The following is a 16,720-nucleotide window of genomic DNA, read 5'->3' on the forward strand; positions in this document are numbered from 1 at the left end:
TCATCTACTCTCCAGAAAGCCTTCCTTCCACAGCAAGTGTACACTACCTCACTCTCAAGCCTACTGCCATATACCTCAGAGTATAAAATGCCTATGGAATCATCCAGAGATTCCTGAAGGGAAACAATCCCAACTGTAACTACAAGAGATTTTGTAAACTTCTTAGCTCTTCTAGGTAATATTACCAACACTGAATCATGCTCTACAGGTGATGGAAGTGGGGGCGGAGCCAGGTAAGTAACTATAAAAGATGCCGTGTGGAGAAGGAATGAGCTCATGTAAACTTCGCTGAAAATGTCTTTCCTTACGCTCCATTTGCAACATGATTTTGCCTCCTCCCAGGATGGTGATATGCATGAGGAAGTATAAAATGTCCTAAGGCTCTGCAAGTTAGACTGTTTCTCACAGTTACTATATATATTATGTTGTACCATTAGGGAGGCTTACATCAATGAGGGAAAATAATTCTTCTTCCTTTTAAATTCAACAACCATTTCAAATAATATTCTCACACATTCTACATCACTGAACCTAAAGGCTTAAAATTGAAGATCCACCTGATGCAGTCATTGGCTTAAGGGTAGTCCTATGAATTATGTAATTCTGATAATTAGAATTATATAGAATTATAATAATTCTAATACTTAGAATTATATAGAGTTATAATAGTTCTAATAATTGGAATTATAACTAGCTGCTACCCAGCTCTCAAATTCCTATGAACACAGTTTACTAAAACAGTGATGCCTTCAACACTCTCATGTTCCATAAATGTGGGATAGGATAAAAACCAAAGCTTAACGCACAGTGTACTAGATACAGTAACATAAGAGAATTAATGGAGTTTCTCAGTTCCTTCCTAAAAATTATTTAAGCAGTAAATATATTTGGCTATATGAACATACTTTCTGGTACTTCAAGCACTACATGAGTTATCTATTTTAAAATTTGAATTTTAAAATTAAATTTTTAAATTTTAAATTTTAAAATTATAAAATGTTGAACCCAGAAGAGACCTTAGAAATCACAAACTGATGCTTTTGTTTTACAGATTTTGAAACAGAAGCACTAAGACATGAAATGACATGTCATACCAAAGTCATACAACACCAGGACAGAAACAAAACGCGATTCTTCATCTCAACTTAAGCCAGCCTCCTCCTGGAGAATGTTAAGTGTTTCCTGATATACTGGTATATAGTATTTCTATGACATTTAGAAGAAAATTCATATATGATGTGCTTGCCTTGGGCATATGGGAACTGATTGTATATTGCACAAGCACACTAGCTAAAGACTCGCTCATAATCATAGTGACCTGAAATTTTTTTTCAATTTTATTTATTTATTTTAAGTAATCTCTACACCGAGCTGGGGGCTCAAATTCACAACCCTGAGATCAAGAGTTGCATGTTCTTCCAACCAAGCCACCCAGATGTCCTGTGAGTGGAAATTTCTCAAAAAGAAAGAACTACCTGAAGGACTGCAGAAATATTCTAATCATTATTTTATCTCTCAGTGCACAATTTAAGAATTAATCATTAAAATCATTCATATAAATGATAATGACATGGTTATACAGTAGAAATGTCTATATTATTTCACTCTTAATCATATGATATATTGAACAATGTATGTCAATATATTTTAAGGGACTTGCTTAATGACCATTTGTTTTTATAATCATTCTAAAAGTTAGGATTCATTCTGTGTCAAATCTGATAATTTATAATAAAGAAAAAAATCACATCTATCATATTTGTAAATTAATACAATTCTGAAAAACGTGTATTACTTACTTTTTCAAAATTAGATATCTTTTAAGCAAATGGTAATCTATTTTTCCCACCAAAAAGCAAAAGAAAGAAAAAATTAATGTTGACACCCTTTGAGGCTTAAAATAATCCTCATTGTAAATTACCTTTCATGTCTGCCCTATTAGAATCCTCATTCTATGATTACAAAATAATTTCTTCCTTATGAAGTCATTATTTTAAAATCTGAACTAAATATAAAGCTTTAATTTACAGGGGGTGTCATCTTAAAAGGAAATAAATGAAAGCAATATTTCATAAAAACATATTGTATTGGTATTTCCATATGTCCTGCACTACATTTATTCTTGCTGAATCATAAATGAACCTCAAAAGAGTTAATTAATTGTTAAGGATGGCTCCACATGAAAGAGCCTCAAAATTAAAACAAAAGACTCTTTTATCTTAATCTCATAGAAGATTACTAAAATAATTTTAAAATGCTTTATAATTAAATTTTAAGCTATAAAATACTTGTATTCTCATTATTCTACTTCGTAAAAATTGTCTGAACAAATTTCACTGAGCTTAATCCTTTGGGGCTATGATAAATCAAAAAGTGTATTCAGCATCTATTGAGAGTAAAAGCCTCTTCTATTACATAAGGCAACCAAGCACACATACAATGATCCAATTTAAAAAGGGAAATTGAACTCAATACTTTTTCACTTAGAATATAGACAACCTTTATACATATCATACAAAGGATTTCTTCCTCAAGTAGATTATGAATGAAAATGTAGAAAAACTAATAAAGAAATCCAAAGTTATACTCTTTGAGCTAAAATCTAGATTATTTTTTCTTATGTTTTATTCCCCTAATACTTGCCTCAAATATAAGAAAAAATATGAGAAAAACGGGAAATACTACTTCTGGTTCCTTCTTTCTTCCACAAACCATCCACCAGGCTAATCCACAACATACTGAGTTCTATAGTTGACTACAATAAAATAGACTTTCAAGGGGATTTCCAATTTTTCACTGTATTTAATTTACTAACTAAAACTTTGCTCAGCATAAAGTGACTATGCATTAGAAACCAGAAAATACATAATCAAGCCTATAATCTGATTCATTAGAGACTTCTACTTGTGGCCTAAATGGGGTAGCAAGAACAAGATTTCTCCACTTGCCTAGCAATCAAACATAATGTGGGAAAAACATATGAAAAAGTGGTTTTCAAGACACTGGGCATCAGGCAAAAAAGCACAGAGATAGCTAAAATATGGGAAACAAACAAGATAAGCTCTATAACTGTCCCAGCTTATTGCTTGAGAGACTTTCCAGGCAGCAGTTTGCTTGGCAAATATCCTCAAGTGAAGAGAACTAACTGAGAACAAACACTGTGAGGAGGCCAACACAACTGCATTTCACAAGCCAGCTTACCAGAGAAGAAAAAACTGCAGAGGGAGAACCCCATAGATCTGCAGGGATTCCCTTCAAGTATTCAGCTGGTAATGATGAGTGAGCACGCATGTGAAAAAAGTCATCTGAAGGGTTAGAGAAAACAGTGGGTGTTTCTACCACCAAAACTGGAAGAACTGTTAATTCATGTCGAATAAACACACACAAAATTGGTTAAAGTACTCAGGAGAGAGTTAGGAAAACACATATCATAATGAGAACAATCAATCAAAACCAACTAAAAACTGAGACAGAGATGTTGAAATTAGCAGAAAAGAACATCAAAACAGTAATTACAGAGCATTTATTCTATATGTACAAAAACTTATGTAGCTCATGGAAGATATTTTTTAAAAGTCCAAAATTGAAATTTAGACATAAACACAATGTCTGAGATGAAAAAAAAAAGCAGATATGATATTGCAAAAAAAAAAAAGATGAGTAAACTCAAAAGCAAAACAATAAAATATATTTAAAATGAAAAGCAAAAAGAAAAATAAAATTTGGTTTAATGAAAAGAACATAAGTGAGCTATAAAACAACTTCAAGCAGTCTAATTAATATATGGGTAACGAGAGTTCCTAAAGGAAAAGAGAGAAAGAAAGCCCAATAAAAATATTTGGTATGTGGTGTGGTGAGTGCTGTGTATTGTGTAAGACTGATGAATTACAGATGTGTACCCCTGAAACAAATAATACATTGTACATTAAAAAAATTTTTTTTGAAGAAATAATGGCCAAAATTTTCCAAAACCCTATAAAAACTATAAACTCACAAATCAAAAAAGTTCAAAAAACTACAAACACAAGAAAGATGAAGAAAAATAAACAAAGAAACATTGTAATTAAGTTTCATGTAACCAGTGATAAAAAGAATTATCTTAAACGCAATTAGACAGGGCACCTGGGAGGCTCAGTGAGTTAAGCCTCTGCCTTCAGCTCAGGTCATGATCCCAGGGTCCTGGGATTGAGCCCTCTGCTCAGCAGGGAGCCTGCTTCCCCCCCCCCCCTCTCTGCCTGCCTCTCTGCCTACTTGTGATTTCTGCCTGTCAAATAAATAAATAATATCTTTAAAAAAAAAAAAAAGGCAATTAGACAGGGGAGCCTGGGTAGTACATTTGGGTGAGCATTTAACTCTTGGTTTCAGCTTAGGTCATGATCTCAGGATGGTGAGATGGAGCCCCACAGATGGCTCTACACTCAGTGTGGAGTCTGCTTAAGACTCCCTCTGCCCCTCTTCCGCACCCCCACCCCATGCTCAATAATAAATAAATAAATATTTAGGGAAAAAAGCAATCAGAAAAAAGAACATACATACAGAAAAACAAAGATGAGAATGGTAGCACACATCTAGTTGGAAACAGTGAAACAACATTTTAAAATACTGATAGAGTGGCGCCTGGGTGGTTCAGTGGGTTAAGCCTCTGCCTTCGGCTCGGGTCATGATCTCAGGGTCCTGGGATAGAGTCCCACATCGGGCTCTCTGCTCAGCGGGGAGCCTGCTTCCCCCCCCCCCCGCCCCACCTGCCTCTCTGCCTACTTGTGATCTCTGTCTGTCAAAGAAATAAATAAATAATCTTAAAAAAATAAAATAAAATAAAATACTGAAAGAAAACAACCCTCAATCTAGAATTCTACACCTAGAAAAAAGTTTTAAAAAAAGCAAAATTTTCAGCAGAAAAAATTTATTCATCATCAGCAGACTCACACTACAATAAATATTAAAGGAACTATTTCAAGCAGGTAATATATGATACCATACAGAAATATAGATCTATGAGAAGAAATTAATAACATTAGAAATGATAAAGACAACAGTAAATATATAATATTTCCTCTATTATTTAAAACTCCTTAAAATATAAACTTTTTAAACAAAAAAGAATAACTGTGTAATGTCAGGTTATAAAATAAGTAAAAGTAAAATATATCACGCCATAACATAAAGTCCAAAAGAGTAGAAATGGAAATACACTGTTGGAAGGTTCTTATACTATATTATACACAAAATGATATACTATCAATTAAGACTGATGATGAAATTTAAAGATTTATACTACTAAAGATTTATACTACTATCCTGAAGCAATTAATAAAATGACAAAATGAAAAACAAACAAAGCTATAAAACAGAGTCACAAAGCTAACGAGGCAACAAAGGCGATAACCTAAATCATAAAAAGTGCTTGACTAATTCAAAGGAGACTAAAACAAAAAGAAAACAAAGACAAAAATCAGATAGTACAAGTAGAAAAAAAGGAAAATGATATAACCAAACAAATCATATAAGAAATTAGATTAAATATAAATTATCTAAGACCCCAATTAAAATGTAGAGATTTTCAGGTTGAATAAGAAAGCAAGGCCCAATTATATGCTGTCTATAAAGAAAATACTTTAAATATGAAGACACAAATTAATCTACAGTAAAAGAGAAAAATGTAAACCAAAGTTGGAGTGGCTTTATTAAGATTAGACAAAGTGGATTTCAGAGCAAAGACTATTACCAGGAAAAAAGGAAGACATATAATGATTTTAAAGGGGTCAATTAATTAATAGAAACATAATAATCCTAAATGTTCATGCATTTAAAAACAGAACTTAATAAAATACATAAAACAAAACCAAAAATACATAGAACTGCAAAAGGAAGGAGACTAATTCAAGTATAGTTGTATATTTCAATATCCTTCTCTTATTAACTGAGAAAATAAGTAAGCAGAAGATCAAAAAGGATATACTAGACTTGAACAACTGCATCAACCAACTTGACTTAGAGTACATTTAAAAACACTCCACCAAAAAATTAAAGAACATATGAATATATATCCTTTTCAAGTACATACACATTTACCAAAATAAACCATATACTGATCATAAAACAATTATGAATACATTTGAAAGGATTCAAAGTATGTTTAGGACCACAACAGAACTAAATTAAAAGTCATTATCCTAAAGATCTCTGGAAACTCCCTAGTATGTGGAAAATAAATAACATACTTCTAAATTATTTATGTATCAAAGAAGAAAAGGAAAACTTGTAAGTATTTTTTTTTTAAAGATTTTATTTATTTATTTGACAGAGAGCGATCACAAGTAGACAGAGAGGCAGGCAGAGAGAGAGAGAGGGAAGCAGGCTCGCTGCTGAGCAGAGAGCCCGATGCGGGACTTGATCCCAGGACCCTGAGATCATGACCCGAGTCGAAGGCAGCGGCTTAACCCACTGAGCCACCCAGGCGCCCCTTGTAAGTATTTTTAACTGAATGAAAATGAAAGACAACATATCAGAATTTGGGGGATGTCACCAAAGAAGTACTTAGGGGAAACTGGCAGCATGTAATGGCACTATTAGAAAAGGAGAGACATTTCAAAGCAAAGACCTCAGTTCCCACCTAGGAAACCAGAAAAAGAGAAAATTAAAGCCCAAATCAGCAGAATTAAAGAAATAATAAAGATCAAAGATGAAATCAACAATTGAGAAAACCAATGAAACAAAAAACTAGTTACTTGAGAAGATCATTAAAATTAATAGATTTCTAGCCAAATTAAGCAGGAAAAAGAGAGAAGATGTAAATTACCAATATCAGAAATGAAAAAGGTAGCATCAGAATCTACAGATATTAAAGAATAATAATGGAATACTGTGAACAGGTTTATGCCAATAGATATGACAACTTATGAGGATCTGAAGAAATTCCTTGAAAAACACCAAAGCTCATTCAAGAAAGAATAAATGACTTGAATAATTCTATACCTATTAAAAGAAATTGAAACTGTACTTTAAAAGCTCCCCCAAAATTAAACAGCATGCCCAGATGGCTTTCCTGGTAAAATCTATAAAACATTAATACCAATCCTACAGAAACTTCCCTAAAACACTGAAGAGAGGGAAATACTTCCCAACTCATTTTATCAGTACAGCACTACTGTGATACCAAAAATCAAAGAAACATATTATAAGAAAGGAAAACTACAGACACTAACATTCATGAAGCAAAAACTATAAATAAAACTTTAATAAATCAAACTCATTATTACATAAAAGGGTTAAACCATCATAAGGAAATGGGATTTGTCCCAGGAATATAGTTGGTTTATCATTTCAAAATCAACCAATGAAGTTCATTACTACATTAACAAGGAAAGAAAAAACATGATTAGTTTCAATAGATGGAGGGAAAGTGTTTGACAATTTCCAGCATATATTCCTGATATAAAAATAAACAAATAAACCAAAAAAATCTCTCAGCAAATTAGGAATAGATAGCATCTATGAAAAGCTAACAGCTAATATAATAGTTAATAGAGAAGAACTGAATGCTTCCACCCTAAGATCAAGAACAAAACAGGGATGTATGCTTTCACCACTTCTATTCAGAACTGTGCGGGAGTTTCTAGCCAATGGAAGTAGTCAAGGAAAAGAAAAATAATCAGGTAAACCAGGGGAAAAGACTAAGAGGAAAAAATAGAAAATTATTAATCCTAGGGAAAACAAAACAATGAGAAACAGGAAACAGTTAGAAAATGGAGAAATGAAATCACACAGGAGAACAAGTCCCCATAATTATGTTTAAGTAATGTATGTACAAATATCAGCTTCTTATGTTAAAACCGCCTACGTGAAGAATGGAGTGATAAAATACTAGAGAGGAAATAAATGCAAATTCTAAAGTACTTATTGAGAAAGACATTATAATACTGTTTTTGCTGATTTCAGCAAAGCATTCCTTGAGCAGCATTCATGTAGTCCCTAAAGTGGATGGATAAACTACAAAAATCTAGTAGAAAACAACTCCTTAACATTTCTTCTTTAAATTCCTTAGTCTAATGTTTATTTCATTAATGTTAAAACAAAAATAAAGGGTAATAAAGCTTCAAAAGCTATAAAAATTATAAAACACAGACTCTCTAAGGTGGGAAGAGCCTCTTTTGAAAGGAAAGAAAACAGGGGTCAAAGGCTGAGTAGGTCTAGAAAATTATAAAATTATGTATCGATAATGGAAAAAGCAGTGTCACTGCTCTAACATTAATCAGTTGTGTGACTTTAAGAAGGACCTTTAGTCTCCCTGAATATGAGTTTTCTGCATCTGTAAAATAAAAGAGTTAGACCAATTGATCTCTAATTTATCTTCATCATCTTGGAAAGTTTAAGATCCTATGATTCTAACAAAATCATTAGGCTAAAGGACATAAACAATGAGACAAATCCTTCAACTGAAAAGAAAAATGAACAATTTCTTTTATCTAAAATAAAGACACTAGAGGTTTTTTGGTTCATTGGTTAACCTGAATATAAATTTCAATTGTCTGCTCTATTTTATTCACAATTAGCTTAACTGTATTATAAGCTTAACTGTAATAGAATAATGTGTCATTTTCATTCTGTACCTTGTTTGAGCGTAATGACACTCGGCCTCCACAACGAGCACAGAACTTTGTTTGGCAATATGAACAGTTATGGCCACATCCATCAGCAAATTTTGTTTTGTGGCAAATACCACAGGTTGGGGCATCACCCTTCTGTTCTTGCTGCTGTTGTGATTCTTCTCCCATCTTCTTCACCTGCTCCTTGTACATTTCAAACTGCTGATGAAGTTTTCTGCAGAGAAAGCAGATAAGAAAAATTTGGTTGCCTGATGGTCTCAAAAACAGTAATTACGACAATCCATATACAATTTTGCATCCAAAAATTTCATAAAATGAGAATAAAGAATAAAAATTTAATTTTCTGACTATTGAATAACATCCTACATGGCACATCACAAGAGTGTTGTAACTAGTTCTGCCCTCTGACATATATGGTAATTTAAGAGCCAATTAATACATGCGAATAGAGATAGCTCTTTAAGTTATAATTGTAAGATTTTTATCTCCCACTTGTAATATATTTTCAATCATACGCCCTAAAATATTTAAAGTATTATTTTTCAAAGGTTTAGCTTCAGAATTAGACTGAGCTGATTTGACTTACACAGTATAGCCAAAACCTAGGAACTTCAAATCTCTGAGACAACTCTCGACTGGAGTGCTCTTAAGAATCCAAACAGAGGGGAAAACACCGGATGAGTGCTCTCACTAATTGTTTAAATCTGTTCAACAGTCTGGCTATCAGCTGGCTTTAAAAACATTGTGAAAGATTAGAAGCCTAGCAAATAAGGCTGTGCAAATAAAAGTAAGGCCAATTTTTATCTTAAAAACAAAACCAAAAAAATGAGGGAAAAGATGCCTAGAAAAAGGTATTATTTACTCTTTAAAAATAAATCATGATAAAAAGTTTCACTTCCATTATCTTCATAAAGGAAAATTTAAAATGTTTTAAAACTCTAATTAACTCTGCTTAAGATTTTCAAAGCTGTAAATGGTGTCACTCCCAACCTAAAAATGACAAAAGGCTACATAATCTACAAAATCATAACTTTTCTTGAGCCCATCAGAGAGTTGAGGATATAAGGCAAACAACATGAACTCCAAAGAGCAGCAAGCCCCTCCAAAGAGAAACGAAATACACCGTTTCACCACTGGCAGAGCAGAAGAGGAGAAAGAGGGGCCACCCTACAAGCAGGTAAGAGGAAATTAGTTAAAATTTTAACAAATTGTGAAAGATCAAGTGTAGTAGGCTAACATGACAGTTTGGAATAGGTAGGGGCCCAGACTCAAGGAAAGCCCACATTCACCCACAAGCACTTTTCTGCAGGCCTCTACTCGTTACTTATGAAGAAGATTGGGAGCAGGGCATAAGAACAAACAACTCTTCGGGGGTACACATGTGTAGGTGTAAAAGTGTTAACTAGTGGCTGCTGGAGTACAGGCACAATTCCCCAGACCATCTCTCCTAAAAATATCAAAGCAATAAGCCACAGAGAGAAGGAAATTCTGTCATCCCCAAGGCAAAGGCATCTATTGCAGCTAAGGAAAAGGTTAAAGGGAAAAAACCTCTGTCCATGAAAGAGGGACAGGAAACCATCTTCAGCCAACAACCGTTGCTCAAATCAAAGGCCTTTCATAACTAAGGGAGGGATGGAAATTCCCGTCCCAAACCTATCAGAGATACAAGGCAGATTGACTTCTATGGGAAGAAGGGCCCAAGAACTCTGAGCAAACCTCATCCATAAGGCCCAGATCGACAGGTCCTATCAAGGATGAAGGGCAGGAAAACTTAACAAAACACCCTTGCCCCTGCCACAAACCTAGAATCAAGAAATAAGCATCAATCCTTTACTGCTGGGGGAAGGGCGGGGGGGGGAGGGGGAGTGGCAAGAGCAATTTGTTACTCTGTGGAGTAAGTAGATGGAAGTGGCTGAAGCGGTAGCAAACACTGAAAAAAACTTCTGATACTCCTGCATTCTTCCTAAATACAATGCAGCAGTAGCCTACTGGAGGAATTGGGAGGAATTTGAAGACTGTGATGCACTAAAGATAATGATGGCAACAACAAAATCCAAACCTATCTGAACTTCTGACCTGATGATGACTTAATTTCCAACACTAACAGTCTGACAGAAAAGGCATGCCCACTTTAAGGCATAAATATAATTCAAAACCACGAGACTCAGGGGAAAATAGCAAGGAATAAACAACCCATCACCAAGAGATAAAATAATTAATTCAATTAGATTCAGAGATGACAAGATTGATGGAATTATTGGAGTCATCAGGCAGACTTGAAAATGACTATAATTATTAAGGTAAAAGATTCACAGAAAAAGGGGGACAAAGACCATGAACAGAGGGGGTACTGAGGCAGAAAGATACAAAGTGTAAGAGTCATGAAAATGCTGGAAATAGAAAACATGGCATCAGAGATGAAGAATTTCTTTGATGGGCTAAGGGATACACTTGAAAAAACTAAGGAAAAGATTAGTAAACTTGAAATAAATCAATAAAAAATATCCAAACAAACAAAATAGAGTTGGAGAAGGAAAGAAAAAGACAAACAGAGCATCCAAGAGCTAAAATGATCTAACATGTGAAATTGGTGTCCCAAAAGAAGGAGCAAACAGAACAGAGGAAATATTTGAAGGTATAATGGCCATGAATTTTCCAAAATCAATGAAAGTTACCAAATCACAGACACATGAACCTCAAAGAAGCCTTTGTAGGACAAAATCCAAATCCACACACACCTAGACTCATCATAGTCAAACTGCTAAAACCCAAAGAAAACTATGAAAGCAGCCAGAGAAGATGATATATGTATAGAACCAATAATAAAAGTACAGAAGACCATCTTTCAGAAACCATGGAAGCGAGAAGACTTTGGAGTAAAATCTCTATGAAGGACTGACAGAATAAATCTTCCAACCCAAGATCCCATGGGCAATGAATTTATGTTTCAAAAAATAAAGTGAAGGGGTGCCTGGGTGGCTCAGTGGGTTAAAGCCTCTGCCTTTGGCTCAGGTCATGATCTCAGGGTCCTGGGATCGAGCCCCGCATCGGGCTCTCTGCTAGGCAGGGAGCCTGCTTCCCTTCCTCCTTCTCTGCCTGCCTCTCTGCCTACTTGTGATCTCTGTCAAATAAATAAATAAAATCTTTTTTTAAAAAAGGGAAAATAAAGACTTTTCAGGCAAAGAAATGTTGAAAGAATTTATTGTCTGAAGACATTAACCACAGGAATTTAAAGTAAGTTCTTTAGGCAGAAGGAGCATGATATTCCTTGAAAGTATCATATAGAAACATGAACACATAAAAATAAATGCTTATACAAAAAAGAAAAAAGTTGGGGCGCCTGGGTGGCTCAGTGGTTTAAGCTGCTGCCTTCGGCTCAGGTCATGATCTCAGGGTCCTGGGATCGAGTCCCGCGTCGGGCTCTCTGCTCAGCAGGGAGCCTGCTTCCCTCTCACTCTCTCTGCCTGCCTCTCTGCCTACTTACGATCTCTCTCTGTCAAATTAAAAAAAAAATAATAAAAAAGAAAAAAAAAAGAAAAAAGTCTCAAATCCATTTCCAAAAAAAGAGAAAATTAAAACCAAAGAAAGCATTTAAAAAAAAAGTTTTTTAAACTATAGAAGAAATTCATGAAACCAAATGCTGCTTCTTTAAAAAAAAAAAAATCAATAAAATCTATAAACCTCCAAACAAAATAATTAGAGGGGGAGAGAAGATAAAAAATACCTAGAGCAAGAATGATAAAGGGAACATCGCTACAGACTCCACAGTTACTCAGAATTAAATGCAAAAGATTACAAGAGAAAACTATGAACAATTCTCTGCTCATAAATTCTGTAGCTTACATAAGAAATAGACTATAATAAAATAGACTATTTCATCGAAAGACTGAAACTGGCACACCTCACTCAAGAAGAAACAGAAAGACTGACAAGTCCCATATGTACTAAACAATTTAATTCCTAGTTTAAAACCTAAAACAAACAAACAAACAAAACAAAACAAAAACACCTCTCATGCTCACTGGCTTTATTGATGACTTCCACCAAATATTTAAGGAAGAATTAACACAATTTTACATAATCTCTTCCAGAAAATAGAAAATAAGGGACCACTTCCTAACTAATTTCCTAAGGCCAGCACTACTGTGATACCAAAACCATATAAAAATATAATGGGTGGCTCCTGGGTGGTTCAGTGGGTTAAAGCCTCTGCCTTCGGCTCAGGTCATGATCTCAGGGTCCTAGGATCAAGCCCCACATCAGGCTCTCTGCTTGGCAGGGAGCCTGCTTCCCCCTCTCTCTCTGCCTGTCTCTCTGCCTACTCATGATCTCTGTCTGTCGAATAAATTTATATATATATGTAAATTTATTTACATACAAATATTTACAAATAAATTTATATATATATATATATATATAAATAAAACGGAAAGTTATAGACCAATATTCCTCATGGGAAGATGAAAAATCCTCACACAACATTATCAAGCCAAATCCAGAAATATATTAAAGGATAATACATCACAAACAGGTGTACCAGGCTTGTCCTGGAAATGCAAGGTTGATTCCACATTCTAAATTCAAGCAATATAAATCACCATATTAACAGACTAAGGCGGAAAAAATCATATCATTATGTCAGAATATACTGAGAAAGCACTTGACTCAGCAAACTAGGAATACATAGAAACTTTCTGAATGCAATAAGGGTTTCAACAGCCTACACCTACAATTAGCCTACAGCTAATATCATACTGTATTGTGAAAGACTTAATGGTTTCCCTCTAAAGTCAAGAAAAAAAGCAAGGAGTTCTCTCTCACTACCCCTAATCAACATTGAACTGGAAATCCTAGCTAGTGCATTAAAACAATAAAAAGCATAGAGCTCGGGGGTCGCCTGGGTGGCTCAGTGGGTTAAATCTCTGCCTTTGGCTCAGGTCATGATTCCAGGGTTCTGGGATGGAGCCCCGCATCAGGCTCTCTGCTCGGCGGGGAGCCCACTTCCCTTCCTCTCTCTCTGTCTGTCTCTCTGCCTACTTGTGATCTCTGTCTGTCAAACAAATAAATAAAATCTTTAAAAAAAAAAAAAGCATAGAGATCGGAAAGGGGGAGAAAAAAAGTTGTGTGCAGATGGCATAATTATCTATATATGAAATCCTAAAGAAACTATAAAAAAATCTACTTTAATAAATGTGCTTTAGCAAGGTCACAAGATACAAACTAAGCATATCCCCAAAACTTGTATTTTTATATTTTAATGCATTGCATAATTGGAAATCAAAATTTTAAAAAGTAGGCTAGGCAAGGATTTCTTCAATAGGATATAAAAGGTATGATCCAGAAAGCAGCCATTGGCAACATGCTAAATGAATAAGCATGGCTGTGTTCCAGCAAAACATTATTTATAAACACAAAATTTTAATTTCATGTAATTTTTACAGTCACAAAATGTTATCATTACATTTTTTTTTATTATTTTAAAATGTAAGAACCATTCTTAACTCACCACTTTAAAAAAACAGCCAGTAAGCCATATTTGGTCTATGGGCCACAGTTTGCCCACCTCTATACAATATGAGTTCATTTATATTATAGTCTTGAAAAGGCAAAGTTTTGAGGACAGAAATCAGACCAATGGTTGCTAGGGACTGTGGCAGAGCAAGGGAATGAAATACAAACGTACACAAGGAACTTTCTGGGGTAAAGGAAATGTTCTATGTCTTGCTTATGGGAGTAAATATGTAACTATATGTATTTTCAGAATTCACTTAAGTACATCCCTCAAAGGGGTGAATTTCACTGTAAATAAATTAAATCTCAAAAACCTTGACTTCAAAGAAAGCTAGTTTCAAAGTGCCAACCTAAAGTCGGTAGTTAGATTAAAAATAGAACTCTATGAGTGAGTCCATTATACCAACTTAATGGAGCGAGTCCATTATATCAACTTAATTATAAACACATACTTCCCACTTCACACCTAATAACAGTACAGTTAAACAGTTATGCCAGTTTAACTTTTTCTGTAACTTCAGATAATACACTCACTTTTTTTCCTGATTATCTTCCACCAAGAGGGAAGCTCTGCTAACACAAAACAAGCACCACTACCCATAATATGTGTACCAGAGCAGGCATGAGTTTAAGCGGACGACTGGATGAGCCCTGCACCATGTAGAAGAATTCTCTTTCCATGTGTGAGATACATTGTACATTTCTATTGTACACCTGCTGATACACTTACAATGATTGACATTCCTCTCAGGAAATGGCTGAACCCCGCTGGGAAAAGGAGAAGGCAGGAAGAGGAATATGAGAACCCGAAAGGTTGTTTCAGTTCTAGAGGCATGGGAATACTAGTCTAATTACCAAGGCACATTGAAACAAAAAAGCAGTCTGCTTAAGGGAACTGTGCTAAAATAGAATGTCTCAGTGGAGAAGTGGAAGCCCCATTTCACACATGAGAAGGTCCATCCTATTAGTCACAAAGTTGGGAATCATGCATCCCGAAGAACTATTTTAAGAACTATTTGAAACCCTCTTACAGAAAACTATAGAAATCCCAGAGACTGGAGCAGTAAGGCTGCAGGATGGGATCCAATGGTCCCAGCTGTGGGGAGAAAAGAGATAAAGGAGATGCAATCCAGGGAGGACATGACGACAACAATTTGAGGTAACAAGAGAAGATTTAGAGAGATTTGGGGTGTGCAACCTTCCAGTTCTATAAAGTGGAAAACTACTATACATACAAGTGGTGCTGTACAGGGGCACCCAAGTGGCCTCAGTCGGTTAAGCATCAGACTCTTAGTTTCAGCTCAGGTCCTGATCTCATGGTCCTAGATCAAGCCCCACATAGGGCTCTACGCTCAGTGTGAAGTCTGCTACAGATTCTCTCTCCTTCTCCCTCCTGCTCTCTCTCTCAAATGAACAAATAAAATCTTAAAAAAAAAAAAAAAAAAAAAAAAGGTAGTACTAGTAATGGTGTACAGGCAGATTAAGGAGCTAAACAGGAGATTCAGATTCCTTGCTGAGAAGAGCATATCTCTCCCTTCCCATTTATAAATTAAAAAAAAAAAAAAATCTATCTCTGCTTCCTTACCCCATTCTTCAACCAACCTAATCTAGTTTCCAGTCTACTTACTAATTCTCACAAAGTTCATCAATGGTCTCTCTGTTCCTAAAATTAGTGAGCAAAATGTTTCCTCTGTATCTTACTGAGTTCTAACAATATTTGAAATTATGTTCAACTATGTTCACTACCCCTTGGCTTTCACAATGCTCTCCTCGTTTTCCTGTATCTGCGGCCTTTCATTTTCTTTCTCCTTTGAAGGTCAAGACTCAGACCCTCTTCTCTTTTCATTCTATGGTGTCTTCTTAGGCAGTCTTATCCCCTATCCAAGGCTTCAATTTCCACTTATCTATAAATTACTTATAAATGTCCAGCTCAGACTTCTCCTCTGAACTTTAAAATTCAATTGCCTACTCAACATCTCTATTTGGAGATCTCAGTGCCACCTCAAATGCAGTATGTATAAAACTCAAATCATCATTTTCCTACACAAACCAGATTACCTCCAAAGTGTTCCCTATTTCAGTAAATGGTGCTACCATTCAATTATATGGCCTGAAATCTAGAATTGTTCTAGAACTCTCCCTCTCCCTCACATGCATAATTTATCTATCACCAAGTCCTTTCAGTTTTACTTCCTACATGTGTCTTGAATCCTTCCACTTATCTCTATGACCCCATGAACACCACAGGCCTTGTTACCACCCATGCCCACCTGATCTCCTAGTGAGGCTACTTACTTCCACACTTCTCTCCCTCAATCTGTTGTGTACACTACATGAAAACTTAGCTTTCCTAAAAGACACTGTTTAAAATACTCTACTGACCTCTGATTGCTCTTAAATAAAAAGAAAACATTTCTGGGGCGCATGGGTGGCTCAGTGGGTTAAAGCCTCTGCCTTCGGCTCAGGTGGTGATCCCAGGGTCCTGGGATCGAGCCCCATGTCGGGCTCTCTGCTCAGCAGGGAGCCTGCTTCCCCTCCTCTCTCTCTGCCTGCCTCTCTGCCTACTTGTGATCTCTCTGTCAAATAAATAAATAAAATCTTAA

At 35.3% G+C, this 16,720-nt stretch overlaps 1 protein-coding gene across 24 annotated transcripts in view; it reads right to left on the reverse strand.

The window, feature by feature from the left end:
• Window positions 1–16,720, reverse strand: part of RIMS2 (regulating synaptic membrane exocytosis 2) — a 598,763-nt gene that overhangs the window by 469,571 nt on the left and 112,472 nt on the right. For all 24 annotated transcript variants that reach the window (XM_046014324.1, XM_046014271.1, XM_046014350.1 and 21 more), the window contains one exon: window positions 8,610–8,820. In XM_046014324.1, coding sequence (XP_045870280.1) covers window positions 8,610–8,820 — 211 coding nt within the window. The remainder of the gene's footprint in view (window positions 1–8,609; window positions 8,821–16,720) is intronic.

Source organism: Meles meles, chromosome 1 (genome assembly GCF_922984935.1).
Source record: "Meles meles chromosome 1, mMelMel3.1 paternal haplotype, whole genome shotgun sequence".
Classification (NCBI taxonomy): domain Eukaryota; kingdom Metazoa; phylum Chordata; class Mammalia; order Carnivora; family Mustelidae; genus Meles; species Meles meles.